The 24,850-nt window shown below is 45.0% G+C and overlaps 1 protein-coding gene across 3 annotated transcripts in view; it reads left to right on the top strand.

Moving 5' to 3' along the window:
* Window positions 1-24,850, top strand: part of sez6b (seizure related 6 homolog b) — a 1,051,857-nt gene that overhangs the window by 453,703 nt on the left and 573,304 nt on the right. For all 3 annotated transcript variants that reach the window (XM_038814277.1, XM_038814276.1, XM_038814278.1), the window contains 2 exons: window positions 519-1,376; window positions 15,624-15,757. In XM_038814277.1, coding sequence (XP_038670205.1) covers window positions 519-1,376; window positions 15,624-15,757 — 992 coding nt within the window. The remainder of the gene's footprint in view (window positions 1-518; window positions 1,377-15,623; window positions 15,758-24,850) is intronic.

The raw sequence follows: 24,850 nt of genomic DNA, 5'->3' as shown, positions 1-24,850 counted from the left end.
TGTTAATGAGCTGTGGCTAATGATCAGAGCAAGTTCTCTGATTATGTTGCTAACTGAATTATCATCTGCCTCCATCGACCTCTCCTGGGTTTTTGAAAGCGGTAGAGCATCACAACAAGAGAAATTAAAAATTTAGTTAATTTCCTTCATAAATGATCAACAAATGAACTAAATAACAACGCGCATGACTTTATTAATAGTTGGAATCCTAAATTCATCTTGAAGAAAATAATTAAATGTTGCAATCTATATGATAAACCATTCTTATAGGTAACTTTTACATAGGGCACGATCTAACGGCAGTATTGCACTCGACCAGGAGCGTGGGGCGGCCAGTAATGCGGGTCTCCCAGAAGCCAATACGCCTCACGGGATCTATCCAAAAAGGAGCTCCGAAAGCTCGTGATTCCAAATAAACCTGTTGGACTTTAACCTGGTGTTGTAAGTTTTGAAGATAAACTTGTATTCCTCCTCGTAATCCTGGAGTGACTCATGTTCTTATTGTTTTGTTTTTAAAGACCTGTCCAAAGATCTGAATACCGTAAGTGGGAAAGGAAAGAGCGATGGCGAGACAGAATTTGGATGGACGACTGCGACAACCACTGATCCCGAAGCGGAATTTCATTTTGTTAGTACCATGCCCAGTATCAACATCAACAATCACCATCCATTGCTGGAGGAAATCATTCATGAGGCTTTGCTGAAGAAGGATTTCCTGGGTCAGGAACCATTTTTTACCAGTAAAATGGGGATAAGAATGAGCCCTACCTTGCCCGCTACTCAGTCACAGGAACCTCGGGATCCCTTGGTTAATCAGATAGTCACCAATGATACACCGGCTCTTTCTGACGTAACCACCACTACAATGGCTTCAACCTCTCCAATGACAACTTTGGGCACCACTGCTTCTTTGACGACAGATGCCGCTCCATTGGCCCACGATACTGGTGTAACACAAGGAGGCAAAACCCCTCCAATGGTGCGAATGGCTGCCACCACAGACTCTCTAACAACGCCCGTTGTGAGCACAGTGACATCCGAGATTCCAGGTACTGCGTTCCAGAATAGCAACACGGCATTTGTTCAAACGGAACCCGGCAGCCCCTCAATTGCAACAGGGGTCCCTCGGAGCAAGTCCAGTGTCTTTCGCCACTTCGGTCACCAAGGGGCAGCTACTGTGGTGACTAGCGATACTCCGACAGCCGTTACCACAACCGTTGAAGCAGACAAGCATCAAAAGCGAGGGCCAAGTTCTGAGCGACATAATGATCCCGCTGTAGACGCCACCGTCACATCAGCGGCTAGTGAGGCTGATGAGGAAACTACAACTACGACCATCATTACAACAACTATAATTACAACTGTGCAGACACCAGGTATAGACTTATCTTTTTTGGGGTGTGGAGGGTTAGAATATCAAAGTAGGGTACTTCTTACTCAATTTCCTTCCACAGCCCTGCGTCCTTGATCTGCCTGTAAAATACCAAAGTCAAGGGCAGCTAAAGTGGTCTGAATCTAGTCACCAGGACCACTCCAACCTGTCCTATTTGCTGGAGAAGTTGCTTCAACAAAAATACTGCTGCAAAAGTACAAGATAAACATAAAGACTATTATTATTATTAAAGTAAAACTATTGTGCTACAGAAAATTCTACTTCAACTGTGGGTAGTACCATAGCGCAGAATATCAGATGGCCCTTGTATCCCTCCATCAGATTTCAGTTTAGATTGGTGTAATTTGGCACCAAAGGGCTCAGTGTGTGACTGACCAAGGTTGGATATCCTAATCACTCTGAATTCAGCAACATGGGAATTGCAAGATGAAAAAAGACCAAGGTCTGTCGAGATTGTTTTCTATCACATGATACCGTGATACTGTGAATTGTCGCCTAACCACGGCAATCAATCTCCGCAACAGACCCTGAGGGAATTATATAAAGGCAGAAAAAAAAAATCCAATTTCAAGCAATTCTGTTCCATTTGGGTTTTCAGAATGGGGTTATTGTTTTTCATAAATTGTTCTCCAATAAAATGGTACAGAAAAGATCTGTTCATCCAGCGCATGCAGCACTTGTTTGATACCATTTGTGCAGGATCAATGTGTGATCTGTCCTCGTTTGCATTTTCAGACGTTCCGTCATAGAAGTTCAAATCCGCCAAGTTGGACTCGTACCGCGAGATTCACAATTACATTGGTTTGAACTGTGCTTTGCGGGGAAAGCTGCTTTGTTGTTTAAACCCTCTGAACAAAATGATATTTGGAGTGGTTCAATTCTGACAAATTAAATTGCCCATTTTGATGGCTTGTATTCTGATTCCTAGAAAGTTCTGTTAACTGGGCCCGTTTGTCAAGAGAATATGTTCATAAAGTAAGATTTTCTTTCAATGAATTTGGACAGCTTTCAACTCATTATTTTGATCTGGGACCATGATATGATCAATAAAATCTCTCTGCTAGTTGGAATCATATCATTTTTTTAAATTTGGAGTGCCCAATTCATTTTTTTCCAATTAAGGGGCAATTTAGTGTGGCCAATCCACGGACCCTGCACATCTTTGGGATGTGGGGGCGAAACCAATGCAAACACGGGGAAAATGTGAGTTGGAATCATACCTGGCACAATGCAAGATGGTGATGGTTGTTGGAAGTCAATCATTTCAGCTCCAGGGTATCGCTGCAGGAGTTCCTCAAGGTAGTGTCCTCGCTTCAACTATCTCCAACTACTTCATCAATTATCTTCTTTCCATCAAAAAGTCAAAAGTAGGGATGTTTGTTATGATTGCTCAAATATTTAGTACCATTAGATGCATTAACGTCGTTGAAAAGGCATCTTGACAAACACATGGATAGGATGGGTTACAGAGGGATACAGCACAAGGAAGTGCTGAGGGATTTGGCCAAGGTTGGTATCATGACCAGTACAGGCTTGGAGGGGTGAAGGGCCTGTTCCTGTGCTGTATTGTTCTTTGTTCATTTGTGGTCCCTTAGATAACGAAGCAGCCCATGCCCAAATGCAGCAAGACCTGGACAATATCCAAGGAACATTTCTGCCACCCACGTGGCAGGTAATGACAATCACCAACAAGAAAGAATCTAACCATCGCCCCTTGACATTCAATGGCATAACCATTGCTGAATCCCCCACAATCAACATTCTGAGTTAACCTGAATAGTCAGTCATTGCTGGGCTTATCCCTGCAGCCTTTTTTGAACAGGAGCATATTGTTTGAAATTCCCCAGTCCTCTGGCACCTCCCCTGAGTCCAGGGAAGACTGAACAGTTATGGCCAGCGTCCTGCAATTTCTACTCTCACTTCTTTCAATATCCTTGGATGCATCTGATCTGGTCCCCGTGCCTTGTCAGCTTTTGAATGCCGACAGTTTATCCAATGCCTCCCCCTAATCAACTTCAAACCCTTCTAATGATAGAGTTTGCCTCTCCGCCACAATTGCATCTACCTCCTTGGTAAAGACAGATGCAAAATATTAATTTAACACCTCATCCATGCCCCTGCCTCCATATGTAAATCCCCTTTTTGGTCCCTAGTCGGCCCTACTCCTCCTTTTACAACCCTTCTATTTATATACCTATGGAAGGCTTTGGGATTCCCCTTAATGTTGGCCGCCTGTCTTCTCTCATAATCCTTCTTTGCTTCTCTGATTTGCTTTTTTTACTTCCCTTCTGAACCTTCTGTATTCAGCCTGGCTCAGTTGTATTTTCTACCTGACTCTTGACATAAACACATTTTTTTCTTCTTTATCTTAGCTTCTGTCTCCTTTCTTCATTCGCTGAGCTCTGGATTTGTTGGCCCTACCTTTCATTTTTGAGGGAATAAACATTGATTGTGCCCGAACCATTTCTTTTTGGAGGTAGCCCATTGTCCAGCTACAATTCTTTCCGCCAATATTTGGTTCCAATCTATCCAACCCAGTTTCATTCTTGCCCCCATTGAAGTCGACTGTCCCTCAGTTAATTATTCTTATTCTGGATTGCCCGTTGTCCTTTCCTTTTTGTTTTATTCATTTACGGAATGTGGACATCGCTGGTTAGGCCAGCATTTATTGCCTGTCCCTAGTTTCCCTTCAGAAGGTGGTGGTGAGTTGCCTTCTTGAACCATTGCAGTCCTTCAGGTGTAAGTACACCCACTGTGCTGTTAGGGATAGAGTTCCAGGATGTTGCCCCAGTGACAATGAAGGAACGGCGATATGTTTCCAAGGTAGGGTGGTGAGCGACTTGGAGGGGAACCACCAGGTGGTGGGGTTCACAGGTATATGCTGCTCTTGTTCTTCTAGATGGTAGTTGTTGTGGGTTTGGAAGGTGCTGTCTCAGGAACCTTGGTGAGTTACTGCAGTGCATCTTGTAGATGGTAAACAAGGCTGCCACTGTTCGCCGGCGGTGAAGGGTTTGAATGTTTGTGGAAGGAGGAGCAATCAAGCGGCCTGCTTTGTCCTGGATGGTGTTGAGCGTCTTGATTGGTGTTGGGGCTGCACTCATCCAGGCAAGTGAAGAGTATTCCATTACACTCCTGACTTGTGCCTTGCAGATGGTGGAGAGGCTTTGGGGGTCAGGAGGTGAGTTACTCACCATAGGATTCCTAGCCTTTGACCTGCCCTGGTAGCCACAATATTAATGTGGCTAGTCCAGTTCAGTTTATCAATGGTAAACCCCAGGATGTTGGTTGTGGGGGATTCTGCGATGGTAATGCCATTGAATGTCAAGGGGCGATGATTAGATCATCGCTTGTAGGAGACGGACTACATGCATGCTCTTAACGTGTGGTGTGACCACCTCCCGAATCATGCTATCCACTTAGTTCTCTGCCTTGTGGATGCAGAGCTGTAATTCCAGCCACCACTCAAATTCGAAAAGCGAGAGAACATGCTTCAACAACCTGTAGCACTTCATGCAGATGTATTTGTCTAGGACACAGTGCATCCATTACTTCCCACATACTGCAGGGTGTGCATTCCACTCTGCTGAACAGACCTACCATAATGTTCGATTCATTGCAATGAGAATAAGTAGAATAACTTGCCAATCAACCTTTTCCCCTATTAGCAAGGTAAGAGCCAGCCACTAGAAGCTGAGGAAAGGTGAAAATGATAAGCTTCTTCCCTCTTCACCAAACTCCCTCCCTCACCAAACTCCAACTTAAGCTCTTTAATGCAATCCACAGCAGCACTGAAAATGGGCTTTTTTATGTTTGCTAATTCAAGATTCTGAAAACCAGTTTAATAATAATAATAATAATAATCTTTATTATTGTCGCAAGTAGGTTCATGTTAACACTGCAATGACGTTACTGTGAAAATCCCCTAGCGCCACACTATGGTGCATGGCCGGGTACATTGAGGGAGAATTCAGAAGGTGCAATTCACCTAACAAACTCGTCTTTCGGGACTTGTGGGAGGAAACCGGAGCACTCGGAGGAGCCCACACGGACACGGGAAGAATGTGCAGACTCCGGACAGACAATGACCCAAGCCGGGAATCGAACCTCGGACCCTGCAAACCACTGTGCTACTTTAAGCCAGTTATCTAATTAACTAGCGGCTCAGAGAGCCTGTATAACTTCTGTTTTAAAGCTGGAATAAAGCTCAACGTCTCTGAACCCAAAGAGCAACTTTTAGTTTGTTGCTACATTAAAGAAAAGACTAGACCTTCGATAGAAATGAACCCTTCAATTAGGTTAATCCTTAAAGTTTCCTCACTCGCCAAACTCCAACTTTAGCACTCCAAAGCAGGACTCCCATGCAGGCAAAAGTGGCAGTCTTCCCTTATATTTTTGTTTCACATATATTTTTAGGAATTCAGTATTAGGTTGCAATTTTACTTCATGCTGACAGGCTGAAGGTGCGACTTTAGCAGTTGTGCACACAGCACATTTTATAGCCTTGATTTAGCAAGGGCTCCAACGCTGGTGCAAAAGTGAGTTTTGCACCCTGTTGGTAGGTGTGCAATTTTTATGTAGGCAGTTACAGGTGGGTGGGGGAGGGGGGGGGTTGGAAATGAGGCTGTGCTACTGCCATGCACGGTGACAATTTAAAGACATGCAGACTTATATAGATGAAGTGCCTTTCCTCACCTCAGGCCATCTCAGAACATTTACCTGCAAGACCTAAATACCGTGCAGGGTGGAGGCAAGAATAGTTGATGAGTGGATGTCATGGGATGTGGCCCACACCAGAAAGCCTCTTATACATGGTTTCTGCTGGAGGTTGAAAGAAAAATGTATTTTAATTACCCGCTAGCAAGTGAATTAAAATGTAATTCAGTACAATTCTTGTTTTAAAAATATGCCCACGTACAAGGCCGATCAGCAGATTAGTTGCCTCATTGCTTCCACAAAGCCCCAGATCAAATTTATGGCCATCCTGTAAACCATGGGACAGTATCTAACATCAAAAATTACATTTTATGGTCACCCAACTCCTGCCCCTAAGACCCACGCTAGCTAGCATGTGTAATAAAATGCTAACTCCTTTTGAAGGAATTATTTTTATTTGTTTAAATATTTTCCCCGTATGTTTAATATCGTCCCTGGTGTTTGAGCGACCTGCTGTTCAGCTTTTGCAAATTGTAATTCATATAACTTATCAAGCTGTTCCAAAGGCCTTTCATGTTGTGAAATAATAAGGATGATGTTCATGTGTAATATTCTGCCCCTTGCCACACATATATTTCGTTGACTATGGCACAATGAAGCTGTAATGTAGGGTTAATAATGAATAAAAGCAGAAATTCTGCATGAGATGAACATATAATTATAATACGCTATGAGCTGATTGAATTTATTTCTTCACAGGGTATTAATGGAATGACCAGCATTTTTTGCCCATTACTGATTGCCTTTGAGGAGATGATGATGAGCTGCCTTTAGTGACTTGTTTGGTCTTCTCACAGAGCAGTTAAATGTCAGCCACATTAGGCCTGTACTCACTGGAGTTTAGAAGAACAAGAGGCGACCTTATTGAGACATATAGGATTCTCAGGGGGCTTGACAGGTTAAATGCTGAGAGGTTGCTTCCGCTTGTGGGAGAGTGACGGGCCAGAAGGCATAATCTCAAAGGGGTCACTCATTTGAGACAGAGATCAGGAGGAATTTCTTCTCTCAGAGGGTCGTGAATCTGTGGAATTCTTTACTGCAGAGAACTGCAGAGGTTGGGTCGTTCAAGGCTGAGATTGACAGATTTTTAATCAGTGAGGGAATCAAGGGTTATGGGGATAAGGCTGGAAAGTGGGGTTGAGGATTATCGTGTCAGATCCGTCATGATCTCATTGAATGGCCAAGCAGACTGGATGGGCCAAATGGCCTACTACTGCTCCTACGTCATATGGTCTTATTGCTGTGGGTCTGGAGTCACTTTTTTCCTCAAAAAATATACATTATTTTAAAAAATTTATAAAAGTACATTCCAAAACATTTCGAAGAGGACATTGCAGAGACTGCAGTAAATGTGATGTTTACTATATACATTAAATGCAAGCATACAGCCCGAGGGCTTGCCACAGTTTCCAACCCTTCAGTATATTATACTGAGACCAGACTAGGTAAGGCCAGCAGGTTTTCTTCCCGAAAGAACATTATTAGTGAACTCGTTGGATTTTTACATTAATCTAACAGCTTCTTGGGGGCCATTACTGACAGTAGCATGTCATTCCAGATTTATTTGATTGACTGATAAGGTAATTACCCGTAATCTATGAAAGGCCATAGACATCTCTCTCCATTAGCAAGAGGCAATTGGCTATATCGCTTGAAGGGCACCACTCCACATCAAACGTAGGGCAAGACAAGGAAGTAGGCCTCCCTGAACAACCTAAACTGGTGCAGAGATTGAGTGCACACTGTTGTCATAATTCTGCATCACACTCCCAGCCATCTAACTAACGTAAATTGACTGAATTCAATCAAAAACTGCTCTGGTACAATTTCAGCTCTCAACATCAGACCTTGGGACTTCAAGCCTCGGGAATACTAGTCCAGTAACATAGTTACTGTGCCACTGCACCATTAATTTAATCACCTCACTTGGAGATGTTGTGAGCCCATGACTCTCAAAAGAATCATAATAAGTGTTGTAGACGGAGGCAAAGACTCCACGAGAGGCCAGGGTACAACTCACTTGATTCCACACTAGCCACAATAATCACTCCCCACCTCTCCCTGCAGGGTCTCCTTCCTCGAACTGCTTCCAGGTCGGGTTTTATATCCTGTGGGGAGCTCCTCCAATAGGGAGGAAGCACTCCCTGGTCACCTGAATGGCTCATACTCTGAGGTATAGAAGGGGAATCGGATGGTACCAGTACTTAATGGTCTGAGCTATAAGGAGAGGCTGGATAGGCTGGGACTTTTTTCCCTGGAGCATAGGAGGCTTTGGGGTGATCTTATAGAGGTTTATAAATAATGAGGGGCATAGACAAGGTAGATAGTTAACATATTTTCCCAAAGATAGAGGAGTCTAGAACTAGAGGGCATAGGTTTAAGGTGAGAGGGGAGAGATACAAAAGAGACCAGAGGGGAAATTTCTTCACACAGAGTGTGAGCATCTGGAACGAGCTGCCAGAGACAGTGGTAGAGGTGGGTACAATTTTGTCCTTTAAAAAACTAGTTGGACAGTTACATTGGCAGGGTGGGTATAGAGGGATGTGGGCCAAATGCGGGCAAGTGGGACTAGCTTAGTGATGGAAACTGGGCGGCATGGACAAGCTGGGCTGAAGGGCCTATTTCCATGCTATAAACATCTATGACTCTATGACAAGCTCTTGTCCGTGTTGGCGGTCCTAACAATAAGAACCATGATGACAAGAGTGAATGGGCAAATTAGAGTTTTTAAAGTTTTTGACTCAGGCCTGAGTGCACAAAAACAGCAACTTCGTGAAATAAATGCTCATCACACTAACTACTAATGGTTCTAATGCGGAGATGCACATTCTGGGCTGTATTTGGTGACCTTAAGGTATTCAAAGTACTCGGCTCATCTTACACTTCAGTTAGATCCAGCAGAATGCCTGCTTTTATGTCGAACACCCACAATATACATTCTGCACTTTTATGATTAAAACTGGTATTTATTTAAGACCTCTGACCTCCAATGAACTTTTAGTGTCAGAAGAAAAAATCACATTCAAATCTATTTGTCCCCCTCACTGTCCTCATAGCCACTGAGGTAAATGTAAATCATTGTGACCTGCAAACATTTAGACCATCAGGAAGAATACGACACAGAGGCGTCCGATTTGTATAACATAGTGCAAGGGGTTTATAAGCAGACAATGGTGAACTCTCCAAAAGCCCGCAAAATGGTCTGGTGATGTCATTGTCTAACATGTGACATTACAACAGCCAATGGTATTACTCTGATACATACCACCCCACCATCCCTCTTTACTCCTTTAGTGTCCCCAACATTTTTACATAATCAAACACTTTTAACACAGATCTAACACTTTATGCCATAACTAACGTTATGTTACGGATATATATGTATATTAGTAAGAAAGTCTCTTGGGTGAATGACTGACGTTCAGGAGCTTGGCTGTTGGGGGTACTAGGAGAGTCTTCCTGTACACTGGTCGGTGTTACATCTGACTGAACCAACTCAAGGACTGTCTCTGATTGTGTGGGTGACTCTGCCTTAACAGATTCTGTAAGTTTTGCAGTTGTAGTCCTGAAGTCGGGAATTTCACTGTCCGCACTCTCTGTGGTGTAAATATCTGATACAGATTCTGACATAATTGGTCAGCGTTCCGACACCAAACTCGTTCTTCATCAGATTGTACAGTATATGAAATCGGACCGGCTTTGGCTCGTAGAATTGCTGGAGTCCACTTTATGCCTGAGGTGTAATTTCTCGCAAGAACACGTTTCCCCCGGAAAAGAATCTGCTTTTGGAATGTTGTTCCCTTCAAGCCACTGACCTCTGATGTTGTTGCCTGACTACCTTTCAAGTTGAAGGGGGAGTCAAAAAGTTGAGCTGTGTGCCTAGTTTCCTTTGTCACATCAGTAAAGCCGGTGAGCTTTGTGTCGTTGAATGCAGTGTTTCTGTATGTCATTAGAAAGCTATTGACACGTGTAGGTAGAGAGCCTTTATCCCTCGAAAATTTCACTGCATACTTGAGCGATTGTACAAAACATCCAGCTAAACCATTGGTAGCTGGATAGTTGAGGGGCAGATTTTATAAGGCAGATGCAACACCCCTTCAGTTCATCCTCAAATTCAGCTGATATGAACTAGGTACCGTCCTCGCTCATGAGTTGTCCAGGTCGCCCGAATCTTGCAAATACTTTGTCAAGCCTTTCTGTGGCCTGTTCTGTGCCTGTCATTTTAATGATGGCAACCTCCAGCCACTTTGAACATGTGTCAAACATGGCCAAAACCATTTGTCCTTTGACTGGTCCCGTAGCTTTGCAATGGCCTGCAAGGTCATTTCCATGGATGAAACAGCTGTCGTGGAAGTACATTTCTCAAAGCAGCACAGGATTGGGATAACCCCACCTTCTCCTCTGTTTGGGCATCCAACCCGAGCCACCAGAACTAGCTTCTTGTCAACATCTTCATTCTAACCACACTGGGATGGCCCTCGCACATCTGTGCCAGGATTCTACTTTGTAGGCACAACGGAATGATTACTCTTAATAACCCACAACAATACCCCATTTTGTACTGTCAGCTCAAGATGCCTGGTAAGAGATTTAAGATCTTATGCCACAGATACAGTATAGAATTTACAGTGCACAAGGAGGCCATTCGGCCCATCGAGTCTGCACTGGCTCTTTTTTTTGAAAGAGCACCCTACCCAAGCCCACACCCCCACCCTATCCCCATAACCCAGTAACCCCACCCAACACTAAAGGCAATTTTGGACACTAAGGGCAATTTAGCATGGCCAATCCACCTACCCTGCACATCTTTGGACTGTGGGAGGAAACCGGAGCACCCGGAGGAAACCCACGCGCACACGGGGAGAATGTGCAGACTCTGCACAGACAGTGACCCAAGCCGGGAATTAAACCCGGGACCCTGGAGCTGTGAAGCAATTGTGCTAACCACCATGCTACCGTGCTGCCCTTCTATATGTACTCTATATGTAACCCTTAATAACTTTCCTAACAACATCCATAAGCCAAACACCCTTTTTAACAAAGCAGTAGGTATAAATTCTTTACACAAGACGGTTATCGAGTGATCTGGACACCTTTTAACATACAGCGAGAGAGACAAAATTATCCTTCCTTGTCTGCATTCAGCTTTCAACTCCTTAAAACGAAAGTAAAACACAAAACCACAAACAGCTTCCAGCTCAAAACGAAAGTAAAAGCCAGAGACACAACCCAGCTCCACCCACACAATGATGTCACTGCAGCTATTTGATAAACACCCATTTGTTAAAGGTACACTCCCATAACAGGGAAAGAAATCTGCCATCCTCGCCTTATTGGGCCTACTTGTGACTCCAGACACAGCAATGAATTAGCTCTTAAATGCCCTCTTGAATTGGCCTAGCAATTCTCTCAGTTGTAACTAATCAGTTACAGAAAAGTGTACACAAAGTGAAAAAGTGAAACTGGATGGACCACCTGGTATTGATCTAGGCAGTGGAAACAAAAATGACATACCCAGCCGTGTTGACCTTGCAAAATCTCCCTTGCTAAGATATGGGGGTTTAAGCTAAAATTGGCAGGGCTGTCTCTCAGACTAGTCAAGCAACATCCTGACATAGTCATACTCACGGAATCAGACCTTACAGATAATGTCCCAGACACTGCCATCATCATTGCTGAATATGGCCTACCCCATCAGCAGGACAGTCCCAGCAGAGCTGGTGGCACAGCAGCATACAGTCGGGAGGGAGCCACTCTGGGAAACCTCAACATTGTCTCCAAACCTCATGGAATCTCATGACATCGGCTCAAACAAGGGCAAGGAAACTTGTTGATTATCCCGCTGAATATCACTTATCATAAGCACACACAACACCACCCCCCACCACCACCACCACACCAATCCCCTCAGCTGATGAATCAGTATTTCTCAATGTTAACCACCACTTGGAGGAAACAAGGAGAGTGGCATGGGAACAGAATGTACTCTGGTTTCTTCAATGTCTATCACCAGGAGTGGCTCGGTAACACAAATGTTGGTTGAGTCCTAAAGGACATAGCGGTTAGACTGCATCTGTGGCAGGTTTTGAGGGAACCAGCAAGAAGGAAAACCCTACTTGAAGTCATGCTCACCAATCTACCAATCGCAGATGCAAGTCCATGACAGTATTGATAAGTGTGACCGGCACACAGTCCTTATGGAGATGAAGTCCTGCATCGAATAGAGGGTGTTCTCCATTATGTTGTGGGGTAGATTAACCATTATAAATTTGAGCAACTCTGGGAATCCATCAGGCATTGTGGACCATCATAATTGTACTCAGCCACAATCTGTAACCTGGCCCGCGATATCCCCCACTCTACCATTCTCACCAAGACTGGGGGTCAACCCTGGCTCAATTAAGAGTGTAGGCGGGCATGTTAGCAGCAATAGCAAGCATACCTACTATTCCGGGTCAGGGTTTAGAGAACCCCAAAATGTATCATGGAGTTCACCTGACCCAGAACTTTTAATATATTTTGGTTATTGGGAGCACAAGGGCCCACGCTACAGGTGTGATACAACAGAGAGCTAAAGTACTTTTAAAACAAAACAACGTTTCTTCTACGAATCCAGTTAACATTTTATAAACACACAGTGGACATCTTAGCAACTATCAACTCAAATACGTCCCCCAAAGAATACAGTACTATATAAGTAACCCTTAATCTTTCCCAGCAACATCCATAAGACAAATACCCTCTTTAACACAGGCAGAAGGTTTAAATTCTCTACTGAGAGCAGTTATCACTTTTAAATTAGCAAGTGATCTGAAGACATTGTTTTCATGCAGAGAGATCAAAATTACACCTTGTTTGGCTGGATGAAACTCCAACTCTGAAAACGAAACTAAACACGCACTGTAACTGCTAGCTCAAAAACAAAAGTCAAAGCAGACAGACAGCCCAGCTCCACCCACATTTTGACATCACTGCAGCTATTTGATAAACACCTATTTCTTAAAGATGCATCCACTACAGCTATTTGATAAACACCCATTTCTTAAAGGTACTCTCACATGACACCTACAAATGAGGTGTCAACCTGGTGAAGCAACAATACAGGAGGACTATTTGTGTACCAAACAGCAGAAGTAGCCTGTGATGGACAGAGCGAAACAATGCCACAACCAACAGATCAGCGCAAAGCTCTGCAGTCCTGCTACACCCAGCCCTGAATGGTGATGGACAATAAACAACTAACTGAAGGGGGATGTTCCACAAATATCCCCATCCTCAATAGTGGGGGAGCCTCGCACATCAGAGCAAAAGACAAGGCAAGCATTTGCAACAATCCTAGCCAAGTCAATTCATTCCGGAGATGAAGCGAGAGTGACTGCAATTAACATCAAGGCAGTATTTAATCAAGTGTAACCCTAGCAAAGCTGGAGATAGTGAGAAGCAGGGAAAGGCTCTTCATTGCCTGGAGTCATACCTCGCACAAAGGAAGATGGTTGCGGTTATTGGAGGTCAATCGTCTCGGTCATGTAGGAGTTCATCAGGGTAGTGCCCTAGGCCCAAGCATGTTCAATTGCTTCATCAATGACCTTCCTTCTATCATAAGATCAGAAGTGGTGATATTCGCTGATGATTGCACAATGATTATCATTATTTGCAACTCCTCAAACAGTCCAAATCCATGTGCAGCAAGACCTGGACAATGTCCAGACTTGGGCTGATAAGTGGCAAGTAGCATTCATGCCACACAAGCCAGGTAATCACTATCTCCAACAAGGGAAAGTCCCCCCTAGACATTTAATGGAATTACAATTGTTTAATCCCACGCTTTCAACATCGTGAGAGTTGCCGTTGACCAGCAACTACCGTGTAAACACTGTGGTTACAAGAACTGCTCAGAGGCTGTGAATTCTGTGGTGGGTAACTAATTTCCTGGCTCCCAGAGCCTGTCCACCATCTGCAAGGCACAGGTCAGGGGTACGTTGGAATACACTCCACCTGCCTGGATGAAACTCCAACACTCCAGAGTCTTGACACCGTCCAGCCCACTTACATCAGAACCCCATCCATCATCTTAAACATTTACTCCCTCCACCATTCACGCACAGTGGCAGCTGGGTATGCCATCTACAAGACACACCAGGACCTCACCCAGGCTCATTTGCTAGCACCTTTAGCACCTTCTAAACTTGTGACCACTACCATTTAGAAGGGCAAGGTGGCAGATGCATGGAAACTCCAAAACCTCGAAGTTCCCCTCCAAGTCACTCACCATTAAAATATTATACTGCTAGACTATCATACAAAATAATCGCAGGAGACCCAGGTACAGAATGATTGTTTATTAGCTAATGTGTTAGGAGAGCACAACCTCAAAGAAGGATCTCTGGAGCTGACTCTACCCAACTGAGAAAACGAGCGATATTTATACATTGTCAGTCACGTAGACAAAGACATTATTTACAGTCGAACGTAGTCTGGTTCAAACTTTTACATTAAATAAGTTACAGGTGTTCACCCAGGCAGCATGACTATTTTATATCCTTACCTCTCTGTGACCCTTTCCCTAAACTCTTTCCTTGTTGCTAACATTGTTGGTTGTGTCTGCGTCTCTGGGTCTTAGAAAAACCACATTAGATTGGAAAACATGTTATTAACCCTTCTTATTGCTGAGGTTACTGAAGAACCAATTAGACTGAAAAACATGTTGTTGAGGGTCTTGCAGGTGGTATTTATCGCTACGTAAGCATTTATTTAGCATAATTTGCGTTTTCTTTGCCACATCCACATGTTACTGGTTGGTATCTTTATCCAGACTGTGGAATTTTCCTCCACTGTTCTAATATGCTAAACCGCACTATTTACATTCAAAAGCGTCCCCACGACCCTCTTAATAGACTATAATTATTGATTGCCCTAATAAATTGTGGTAATTAAACCCTATTCATTGGTTCCCCTCTTACAGAAATATTTTGCTGTTCCTTCGCTGTCGCTGTATCAAAATCTTGGAACTCCCTCCCTAACATCACAGTGGGTGTACCTACACCTCATGGACTTGAGCTACTCAAGAAGGCAGCTCATCACTACTTTCTTGTGGGCAATAAAATGCTGGCCTGGCCAGCGACGCCCAAGTCCCATAATCAAATTTTGAAATTTTTTTTTTAAAAAGACATTCATAATTCCCTTTAAGAGATAAAGGCCACACTGAGGAAACATTCTGTACAATCTGATGTCAATGCTTTGGACGGTTTGAAATATCCTGTGGGACTGTTCCATGTTTAAGGGTGTGAGAAAATAAGGCAACACTACCAAACCAGCGATGTGAAAACTGATTCATCACAGACTGAGATGCACAACAGCAGTTTTACTGCAGTCAATGGAGACAAAAGATCTTTATTGATCTGAACAACAAACCCTTTCAAGGAGTCAATTTTGTGCAGAATAGAAAGTGAAATGGGATCAAGGGAGACCCAGACTCTGTTTTGCAAGTGCTAATTCCTTTGTCTGTTTTCCTTTGCAGCTCCTTGCAGTTTAAATTTCACAGACTTTGAGGGATACATTGAGTCTCCAGAATATCCCAGTCACCTGTACTACAGCAACTTGGATTGCATCTATACCATCACAGTCTACAGAGGATATGGAGTGGAACTTCAGGTCAGTGCTCCAGTTTGTGATCATGTACCAATTAATGAGGCTTATTAAAGCTAATACCCTTATCTCGCAAAGGAAAGACAACATAGTTACTGATCCTAAACCGTTCAAGTGGCCATGTGTTTTGGCCTTTTTTAAAGTGTTTCCATCTGTGGCTCCTTATACATCAGAAGTTCAATCCATCACGTTAAACATTCACTCCCTCCACCACCGATGCACAGTGTCAACAGTGTGTACTATCTACATGACCCACTGCAGAAACTCACCAAGGCACTCATCGACAGCACCTTCCATACCCGTGAAGTGCGATCTTCTGTTCTGTAAATGCAAGCCCAAGGGTTGTCAGTAGCCGCTAAGATATTTTCACCCGACAGTGGAAGAGTGGCTGAAACAAAGGTTAAGCAGCATAACCAAAGGAAAACATGGACCGAAAAAGGCCACATTTCTTCCCTCTTCCATCTGGCCCTTCGAGCCTGCTCCGCCATTCAACAAGATCATGGCTGATCTTTTGTGGGCTCAGCTCCACTTTTCGGCCCGAACACCATAACCCCTTTATCCCTTTATTCGTCAAAAAACTATCTATCTTTATCTTGATCAGAAACCCACCAATTTCTTTTATCCCAGACTGAACTGTGGCAAAACATGCACCAATGGCAAAAGGCTGCGTGTCACAAGTTTATGACCTTGTATCCCCTTGAGTCACTGCCAGTCCAAAGATGTAAGTTAGGTGGATTTGCCAAGCTAAATTGCCCCTTAGTGTCCAAAGGTTGGGTGGGTTCCAGGGATGGGGCGGAGGAGTGGGCTTAGGTGGGTTGCTCTTTTGGAGGGTTGATGCAGACTCAGTGGGCCGAATGGCCTCCTTCTGCACTGTAGGAATTCTATGAGTACTGTGGGGCAGTCACTTTTGAAAGCTGTCTGAGCATTTTGCATTTATGGGTTTGCCCAATATCCAACCATACTACATTCTGACCAAAGAACGTAACGACAGTATCCCCTTGTGATCAGTACTGACTACTTTCCTCTTTCACACATGTGCTATATTTGACTATATTTGACATATGGCCAAAGTCCAGGCTTTATCTTCAGGATCTATAGTTCCTTCTGTTGTAGAAATTTTATTCACTTTGGATAACAATGTTTGTACACAATTGTGAAGAAATCAATATACCGAGACACTGACTAAAGGATGGAGGTAAGATAATTGCAGGCCTTCTTCATGGAACTCCCAAAGAGTTTGGGGCCAATTTGTAATCATTGATTAGTCTAACCCATGAATATGATGTTTCTAAAGTTAAATATAATCTTCGACAAATACCATATTCGAATCAGTATTCTGTATTTAAAGCTGAATCATTTCAGCTAAAAGATGCATTAATCTTTCCAGCACACTTTGCGTGCGTCATGCGAAAGCTAAATTTATAATCAACTTCAAACAAGCATCCAGACTATTGAAACACCAAGTGCCAGAAATTGGAAGTACTTATCCTGAGATTAGTGGCAGCTGATTTATTTTTTGAAAGATTTATTGTGCAAATAATCTTTAATGAAGTCTGCCGCAATGCAGAGGAGTAGGCACCGTGGAGAGGCCAAAAGGGAATTGGACGAATCCTAGAGAAGGAAAGTATTGCAGACCGATGGGGAAAGAGCTGGGAGAGTGAGAACGATTTGAAGGGCCAGCATCGGCACAATGTGCGGAATGGGCCCCTTCTGTTCTGCAAGGTTCCATGATTGTGGGGAAGAGACCATAAGACATAGGAGCAAAAGGCTACTCGGCCCATTGAGTCTGCTCTGCCACTCAATGAGATCATGACTGATCTGATGTGGTAATCCGCAGCTCCACTTTCCCGTCCTATCCCCTTAACCTTTGATTCCCTGACTGATCTAAGATCTGTCTCTCTGTACTTTGAACACACTTAACGATTGGGTAAAATTTCCATCTGCGAGCTTACTACCTTTAGATTGTGGGATGTTTTAGATTTAATTTTGCCAGTTAAACTATCAGTAATAAAACGCTGGTGTTAATGTAATGGGAAAGCAGCACACATTCTTGGGATCATTGTCAGCATTTAGCTCCCCACATTTGGCAGCTGTACTTTAAGAATCTGATCTTGCACGTTATCTTAGCTACGTGTTGGATTAACTAACAGTTTTGTAGGACACTGCACAGTATCATGCAGTTACTCAAATATTATTGATCAGAGTGTACAGACTTTTAAAGAAGGACTTTGGAATTGCATTTCATCAGAAATATGCAGAAAAATTCATCAGGAATTATTTGCATATACAGTGTAAATATTGGGTGTAAATGTGAACAAATTCCATTATGAATAATTATTTCTTTTAGTGCAATGTTTATGGACAATCACAAGGTCTTTGAAGCAGCAAATTCTATTTGTCTGAAACATTTTATTCCCTTCTGGCTTGCCTGTCAATTGCAATTGAAACATAATGTACATAAACCCAAGCTTCAATTTACAGATAATCCTGGCCGGCAAAGCATCCGCTCAGTGTAAACTGCCGAATTATAACATCATCAAGTATATTCCGAACCAGCTCCACTGTCTACCTCGAAGTTTTGCAGCTTCTTTATCACACCAGGGCCTTCCCCGGTTGCTCCGGGCTGTTGCTTGTTTTCCATCTTACTCCATGCTGCTGGGACTCGGAGCAATGCTGGAGGAAATTCTTCCTGACTTCTTACAGTTTGATTAGAATGACATTCATGGAAAGTAATAGCTTGACGTGGATAGAACTTGTGTGATTTGATCTGTGATAGCATCACAATTTAAGTTCTCCCTAGAAAAGGCACTCTTTTTGACATTTCAGATCAACCAGTTCACCTCCTACCTTAAACTTAGATAGAGCTTAATTTGTGTGAACTTATTTTCCTGACAACCTAAATCCCAAAAAGCTTTACCAGCATAGGATAGGACGGAGGAGTGGTCCGAGGTGGAGAGCTCTTTTGAAGGGTCGGTCTAGGCTCAATGGGCTGAATGGCCTCCGATTGCACTGCTGGCATTTTACAATTCTGAGATTCATAACAATAATGATGCTAGCCGAGTTACATTATGAATTCTCTGACACAAATATCCCTTAACATCTAACCCGGCGTCTTCTAAAGACTAGACTTAATCTTGATTCCCCACATTGTAAATTAATAAAACATTAGAAGTCTTGTTTTTACTTGCTGTAAAATTCTTAAATTTCATGGGAGCTGAATTTGTCTAAACTCATTTCCTGAGAAGCTGGGTGAGTGTAATGGTGTTGATGGCTGGACTGGAGGTGGTGCAGTGCCACCATTGGCAGGAGGCTGTAATTACAGCATTTCCAAATGTATTTCCTGTACTATTTTTCCTGTTGCATTGTTCCTGTCATGCGTTTCCTGTTCGACTTTATTGGTAAGACTGGAGGCCAGGGATAGAAATGGTGGGCTCTGGTGCTTCACCTGTTCACCTGTTTCAGACTCCTTATCCTCACCCCCCCCCTCTCATCCCATCCCCATTTAACCCCCCCCCCCCCTCGTATTCTTCCATTGTCACAATGGAGTTAAACTGGTTTATATTGGATTTGGGTTTTGTACTTCCTACCTCTATTTATAAAGCACATCAAAAGCTCGGTTTCAGTTTGTTGCACCTGACAATCATTGTCAGACAATTGCCCAAAACTTGGTCATTCATATTAATCAATTAGTTTTGCTACTTTGAACCTGGCTCAACGCAATGTCCAGATGCAATATCAATAGTCCAGTGTTTTTCAAACTTTTTTCCTGGGACCCACTTTTGCCAACCGCCGAACCTTCACGACCCACTCTCGTCGACCTTCATGACCCACGCCAGCCGACCATCGCGTCCCACCAGACGATCTTTGTGAGCCACACCAGCTGACCTTTGCGACCCTCACCTGCCGTTCTTTGCAATCCACGACCAACGCCAGCTGTGTTCGAGACCCACGCCCCATTCACTTACCTTTAATGCAACAGGTGAGCCTGCTTGGTCTTCATGATCTCACTACAATCAGGTTCACAGGGGGAGACAGCAATGTGTTAATCAGGTGCAGACCTCAGCCAGTTCCTTTGTGCTATCTTCACCTTTGTGAAATTGGAAAATCCAACCTCACACATCTAGGTCATCGTGAAGGGCAATAGAAACAAAATGCTTGTTTTACAAAGCACTGAATAGTCCTGGGAGTCCTAGAATTCTGACAGCCTTATTTGCTTCCGGTGCGTTTTTAATGTGCTATCACAGTTCAGGTACAGCAGTGTTGTCTTTTCATTTGGAGTCAGTTGTAAATTAATAACTGGCTCTGGGATCTCAACCACAAGGAATGTTTCACCCACCTCTTTTTATTCAAAATCTGAAACTTCTCCTTTCATTTGCCAGTACATTCCTACATATAACATACATGGGGCGCGATTCTCCCGAGTTATGAAAACTCGGGAAGCTGGCGTCAAAAACGGGCGCGTTTGACGCCAGCCTCCGCCCCCCCCCCGACCGGGAACCGATTCAGCTCCCCGGTCGGGGCTAGCATCGCGCGGCCGTGAACTCTGGCATCGCGGGCTTAACGAATTTCGTTAAGCCCGCTAGCCAGAGTTAGCGACGGCTGACGCGTCAGATGACGTCAGCCGCGCATGCGCGGATTGGACGACTCCAACCCGCGTATGCGCGGATGACGTCATCACGCATATGCGTGAAACCCACGCATGCGCGGGCCGGTATGCCCCTCAGCCGCCCCGCGAATGGATCCAGCGGGGCGGCGGAGGGAGAAAGAGTGCGCGGGTTAAGTTCCCTGCTGCCCGCGATCGGTGCCCACCGATCGCGGGCCCATGGCACCCTTGGCACGGCCGTGGTACTGCCATGCCAATCGGTGCCATGGTTCCCCAGATCGGGACTTTACGGCTGTTTTTACGAACAGTCAGACCAGGTGTGTTTTACGTTCATAAAAACGGCTGTAAAGGCCTTGGAAATCGGCCCATCGGCCAGGGGTGAATATCTGCTTGCCGTAAAAAAACGGCGAGCAGCGATTCGTGTCGGGGGGCGGCCGTGAGGGGGGGGGAGAATAGCGGGAGGGCGTCGAACCAGCGTGTCCGTAAAAATTTACGCCGCCCGCTATTCTCCGAATTTTCGTGAGAGCGGAGAATTGCGCCCATGGGCTTTGCATCTTTATTTGCATTGACACAATTGACAAAACCATACCTCAAGAAATCATCTTTGTAATGCTTTGTTCCTGAGTTAAGTTTCTTCTTCGTGGGTTGTTAACCAGAGGCCCTGGAGCTCTTTACAGAGCTAACACTAGCACTGTTCTGTCCTGCCCTGGACTCACCTGCGCAGCTCTCTCCAGCAGATACTGCTGTGAGATCCTGTCCAGTAGATACTGCCTGTATGTGTCTCTGACTGTCACTTACTTCTAAGAAAATGATTCATCTTCACAGTCCCCCTGCCTAGAAAACAGCTGGAAAATGGAAGAAGTTCACTCTGTGATTTCGAGCCAAAAACACATACCTACAAGGCGGTTGGCGTCAAATGTGTCTACAGGACGCACAACATGCTCACTGCTAGTGCTTCTGGCTGGAAGACTGCACAGAGCCTAATTTCTTCTCATTTAAAATGTGGCAGCTGCCACCATTCTCAATAAAAATGCCAGTAGCCATTGGATGCTTCTCCCATCACCAGGACAACCACCCCTCGATCAATTGATCCACAACCCTCCTGACACCCGCAGTTTGAAAAAACCTGCAGTAGTGTTCAACCTCACAAGCACCACGGATCTACAAGCAACGATCCTACCTACAAATGAGAACATCCTGAAGTATCAGTGATGTATTCTATTGGCGCATGACTCCTGTTTTCACTTACAAGTTTAAAAATGCCAAAACCTGCCAGTAAATTAACAGCACCCAATTTAAGCGCAATAATGTGCTATTTCTATCCACTCGAGTGGATAAACAGAAAATGCACACTTTGTATTATGTGATAAATATTTTCTCATTTTAAATTGAAACATTTACAGATGCCCAGCAAGGAGCAGGTAACAAGAGAGCGAAACACTGCAGATGCTGGAAATCTGGAATATAAACAGAGAACTCTGCAAATATTCCGCAAGCCAGTCAGTCTCTGTGGGGATAGAATCCGAGCCGATGCTTCAGCTCCACATTCTGCACTAGTTCTGGCAAAGGGTCATTCACCTCTCTTTCTCTCTGCACCGATGCAGCCAGATATGCTGAACATTTCTAACATTTCCCATTTCTATAGGGGCAAAAATAACTCCTTTTGCCAAGGCCCCCCCAAAAAATCCAACTTTTTTGAGCCTCTTATTCCACTTCAGCGTGAATCCCAGCAGCAGTTGTCTGAGATCTGGGGCGAAATTCACCGAAGTCCATCGTGACGCCCTTGACCGGCGGGCAAAAACGGCGCTGGTGACTCAGGCGTCGGGGCCCGCTTATCAGCCCGAAATCTCCCGTCCCGAAAGGGCCAGCAGCGGAGTGACGCTGTACGCGTCAGTTTCACCCGCTGCGGAAGTGGCGCGTCGGTTGACGTCGGGCAACATCATCAACGCCGCCCGGCGTTGGGGGGGGGGGGTAGGGGTGGTGGGGGTAGTGGGGGGGGGTAGGGGGGGTAGGGGTGGTGGGGGAGGGGGTAGGGGGGGTGGGGGTAGGGGTTGGGGTGTGGGGGGTAGGGGTGGTGGGGGGGTACGGGTGGTGGGGGGGGGGGGTAGGGGTGGTAGGGGGGTAGGGGCAGGGCCGGTGCTAGGAATTGCGGGCCCAATTAGAAAAGTGATGGTGGGGCCCCTACTCTACAAAAGTAAAAATTTATGTATGTTTATATTTCGTGTAGTATGCTCGTCTTTAACCAAAAAAAAACATTAAATGCTTGATATACTAAAATTTTGAAACTTACTTACCCGGGCGGAAGGATTTGGCGGCGCAGGGCTGAAGGATTTGTCGACGGTAATGTGGTGCGTTCCCCAAGAGTAAAAACTACCCTATAGTTCCTCTTAGAATACAGAAAAGGCTTCAAACGGTAACTCTGTCGCCGCTGGCTCGGGGCCCCCTTAAGGTGCGGGGCCCAATTTGATGAAATTGGTCAAATAGGCTTAAAACCGGCCCTGGGTAGGGGTGGTAGGGGTAGGAGTGGTAGGGAGGGGTAGGGGTGGTAAGGGGGGGGGGTGGTGGGGGGGTAGGGGTGGTGGGGGGGAAGGGATGGTGGGGGAGGGGGTAGGGGTGGTGTGGGGGTTGGGTGGGTGGGGGTAGGGGTTGGGGGGGTGGGGGTGGGGGGGGGGTGTGGGGGGTAGGGGGTAGGGCAGGGGTGGCAGAGTCCACAACCAACACGGCTGGAATAGATGTGAATGCCTTGTTTTTTTTTTAAATGGCGAGTATATTGTGCTGCGTGCCTATCTGAGAGAGAGAGAGAAAAACATTTGCTGCACTCTTGGTGATCCACATTATTTATTACTCCAAATGTTTGAACTTAATTATGCCATCTTGCAGAACCTTGAGTTCCCCACCCCTACCCCCCCACCCCCCTACCCCCCTACCCCCCCCTCCCCACCCCCCTACCCCTGGCACGCAATGTAAGTGATTTCACTCTCTCTTCACAACCCCTCCCCCCCTCCTCCTCCCCCCCCCCCCGCACTCGATGTAGGTAACTGAACGGTGTCAACCATCATCAATGGTTGACGCCGTTATAAACCAACTTTGATTTTCGCCGGCGTGACCCATGGCCACGTCGCCGGGACTTCGGCCCATTTGGGCCGGAGAATAATTAAGCCTAAAAAAACAATGGCATCTTGCCGGCGCTAGCCGTTCTCCGAGGCGGGCGGCGGGATTTGAAGAACACCGTTTTATGGCGGGTGGGAGAATTTTGAACATGGCGGGAGCGGGAATATCGGCGCCTCCGGGCGATTCTCCGACCCTGCGTGGGGTTGGAGAATTTCGCCCTTGGTTTTGTATTAATCATGAATTTCAAAAGAAAAGTGAATGGATGAAGAAAGCATGTCCAACTTCCTGAGCAAAAACAAGAATCAATGTCAAAGCAATAAATTGATCATTGGAAAAAAAGTAATTAATTGGCCAATAGGAAGTTCCAATCAACAGAACTAATACAACCATTTTGCCTTTTCACTTGAGCAGAGCTATAGAGAGACAGATGAGGTCATCAAGGAAGGGGTGGGTACAGACCAAGATAAGTATTGAACTAACACTGACCTTGCAGTAGCCTCTGTGGGCACACACTCGGAGCTGGCCTCAGTGGAATTTGTATGAAAATGGGGGTCAGTAATGTTGTCTTTTAGCCTGTGTGGATAGATTTTCAGGGAGGGAGGAGAAAGAGGAAGTGAAGGGCCTGTGTGAGTATTCCTGTAATAAGCAGTCTGTGTGTGTGTGTGTCCAGTTCTCTCCCAGTTGCAGGGTTCACTCACAGAGACACAGCCTGGCTACATTCGTGCCTAACTATGTGACGATGTGAAGTAGTGTACCCATGTTTTCTAAACTGAATTTTTTGGGGGGGGGGGGGGGGAGGGAACAGCCTGAAATCCATTCACATCGTCTGAGGTCATGGACAGGGTTCTGGGAAATAACAATAATCTTTATTATTGTCACAAGTAAGCTTAAATTAACACTGCAATGAAGTTACTGTGAAAATCCCTTAGTCGCCACACTCCGGCGCCTGTTCGGGTACACTGAGGGAGAATTCAGAACATCCAATTCACCTAACAAGCACGTCTTTCAGGACTTGTGGTAGAAAACTAGAGCACCCGGAGGAAACCCACGCCGACATGGGGAGAATGTGCCGACTCCGCACAGACAGTGACCCAAGCGGGAATCGAAGCGGGTCCCTGACACTGTGAAGCAACAGCGCTAACCAAGTGCTACCATGCCATCCATCCACATGCTTCAATTCCAATCACCCATCTTAATCTGTTTAGTGCTTACCAGTGGCCTTATGAATCGGACATTGTGGCTCCGGGGTCAGTTGTGTTTCAAATAAATTTCACATAAAAAGTCTGCATGATCCACAAATTATCCAAGGATTCAGTGGGATGGGGTTTAGGCTAGGGGTGAGTGGTGTGGTTGTCAAGAACGCACAGTTTTAGGGATGCAGGCAA

This window comes from Scyliorhinus canicula, chromosome 12 (assembly GCF_902713615.1).
Source record: "Scyliorhinus canicula chromosome 12, sScyCan1.1, whole genome shotgun sequence".
In the NCBI taxonomy this organism is placed as follows: Eukaryota; Metazoa; Chordata; class Chondrichthyes; order Carcharhiniformes; family Scyliorhinidae; genus Scyliorhinus; species Scyliorhinus canicula.
The sequence above is the reverse complement of the archived record's forward strand: the minus strand, read 5'-3'. Positions and strand labels throughout refer to the sequence as shown.